This window comes from Triticum aestivum, chromosome 5D, assembly GCF_018294505.1.
Source record: "Triticum aestivum cultivar Chinese Spring chromosome 5D, IWGSC CS RefSeq v2.1, whole genome shotgun sequence".
NCBI classification, from domain to species: Eukaryota; Viridiplantae; Streptophyta; class Magnoliopsida; order Poales; family Poaceae; genus Triticum; species Triticum aestivum.
Genome location: NC_057808.1, coordinates 35852284 through 35854583, shown reverse-complemented (window position 1 = coordinate 35854583; position 2300 = coordinate 35852284). Strand labels below are relative to the sequence as shown.

Here is a 2300-nt window from a genome sequence, read left to right as displayed (position 1 = left end):
TTTGCTTAAACTAATGAGAGGTTCCAAGAGTAGCCCTGAGGGTCACATCAAAGTGCGGGAAAAGATCTCATTTCCTAGCTTCATCATTCATAGTGCATAAACAATCAACTAATAAGGCCATCTTAACAGCCTACTTAAGAATGCTGTTCCTCCATCATTAGTAGCAATTGTTTGCTATTTCTGTCAGGAGGCACAGTTTTATGTTCTAGCTGTCGCATTTGCATTAGAGAACATGCCACGACTCCCTACCTTCTTTACTGGCGAAAATTTGCAGGCTCTTTTCTCTGTCAAATCAAAACTAAAAACCCGATCCTCGTAAGAAAATTTGAAGAGAAAGGTCCCAGGAATATGAATACAACTGTATATCTCAACAGGGAATCGTGCACGCAGCAAGCAAGGAACAATCGGCGACAGGGAAAAGTAAAAGTAGAATGCGAGGCATGGTCATCATCAGTTCATCACTACCATTGTCTTTATGGTCGACGGCCGAGATTGGATCTGAGCGTGAGGTGGCTGTTGGCGCAAATCTCTGCACACGCAGAAAGTATATATATACGTATGGGGCACGGTCAGGTTGTCCCTACTTTGCGAGTTGCGACCATGTCAAGGGACAGCCTTCTAATCGGCGCATCCATGGCTCTGCTCGTCGTGCTTTCCCTCGTCGCCTTTTTCTGCTCCAACCGACGGCGAGCGGCGCAGAGCTCGTCGCGGCAGGGCGTGGTCGACATCGAGCTCGGGGACGGCAGGTGCGCCGCCATCGCCGCGGGGCTCGACGATGCCGTCCTGGCCGCGTGCCCGACGACGGTGTACTCCACGTCGATCCAGCATCATCTGGCGGCGGCTACCGGTGAGCGGACGGCAAAGGAGGAGGAGCGCGGGTGCGCGGTGTGCCTGGCGGAGTACGCAGACGGCGACGAGCTGCGGGTGCTCCCCGGCTGCGCGCACGCGTTCCATCGGCGGTGCGTCGACCAGTGGCTTCGGCAGCGGTCCAGCTGCCCGCTGTGCCGCACGTCGCCTCAGAGCACCACCAGTGCATGCTAACCGTCACAGCGTCAGCATGCCGATCGAGGTAGCCTGTCGCTAGTCGGGACCGTTCGTTCCGGCCGTATAGCAGCAAGATGTGTCGTACTCAATGCCTCGCATGGGTGCCGGAAGATGTATAGATGTTCTGTACGGAGCCGCCATGTAGCTAGGGCGGAGTACCTAGCCAAGCTAGGTTGGTCGTCATGGCCATGTGACCATGACTCTCTCTCTCTCTCTATGAAGACACAGCTAAATTTAGAAGCTAGCTCGGACATTCGTTCCTCGATTGCTATAAGTGCAGAAGCTTTGTGAGTTTGGTACGTACTCTATCTAACCGCCTGTCAAAAGGCTAAGGCAGTGCCTAGAAATTATTTTGTTTTTTTAGGGAAGAAAGTATTTTGATTTTTTTAGTAATCTCGCATGCTTTATTGAATCAAAGTAATGCTCATAGGTACAAGAGTTGGGTCATGAGGATTGCCCAATCAAACATGTCTACCTAAAACCGGCAGAGCTAGGCCAGATGTTTTGGGGGGGCCAAACACAAGATATGGATGATTGGGGGGGGGGGGGGGCAAAAAACTATATTTTACCTAATCTGACCTCCCTCAAAAAAATTCTTCATGTACTTGTACGAAGACTGGGGGGGGGGGGGGGGGCATGGCCCCTGCAGGAGTGCCGCTGCTGCCTACGTCTAGATTATGAGCCTTAAAATTAAAGTTTCTGCGCTCAAATAAAAACCTGCAAGTAGAAAAACTAGAGCTACGAGCTATTATTTCATATGCGATAGCTGCATTCGGACCACCCGTCCCTGATTGATGTCCTTGACTACTCCCTGACAGTCGGAGGCAATAACCATGTTGTGAGCAGCAAGGTCATCTGCCAATGCTAGCCCTTCTCTGCAAGCAAAAGTTTCTTGGATCATCGAATCAGTGATGCCCCCGTAAACCACCACAAGAAAAACCAAGGTAAATGCAATTTTGGTCGCGGCAGAGTGCTGCCACAGCTCCACCACACATGTTCCTTGCTAAGGCTCCATCTACGTTCACTTTGACAGCGCCAACTTCTGGAGCGAGCCATCGTTGAGGATGGACCATGGCTGTTGTCGGACTCGCCGCCATAGGTTCCCTAGTAGGGAGAGGCTGCAAATCTGCTAAAAAATTGTCCACGAATGATATTGTCTGTTGCGGAGCTTGAAAGATTGCCTCGTACACAGCTTTCCTACGTGCGTACCAAATAGCCCACAACGTAACAGCCATCTCTGTGAACTTTGAGTGATC

The 2300-nt window shown here is 51.0% G+C and overlaps 1 protein-coding gene across 1 annotated transcript; it reads left to right on the top strand.

Annotated features, from left to right (window-relative positions):
* The first annotated feature begins 608 nt into the window (after window positions 1-608).
* Window positions 609-1283, top strand: LOC123124194 (E3 ubiquitin-protein ligase EL5-like). Its single transcript, XM_044544856.1, has one exon. It carries the CDS (start codon window positions 634-636, stop codon window positions 1039-1041), a length of 408 nt encoding a protein of 135 aa, XP_044400791.1. The 5' UTR covers window positions 609-633; the 3' UTR covers window positions 1042-1283.
* The last annotated feature ends 1017 nt before the right edge of the window (window positions 1284-2300 follow it).

Excerpts from the sequence above, each read along its gene's own strand:
- LOC123124194 (XM_044544856.1), top strand. The coding sequence starts at position 634 with ATGGCTCTGCTCGTCGTGCTTTCCCTCGTCGCCTTTTTCTGCTCCAAC.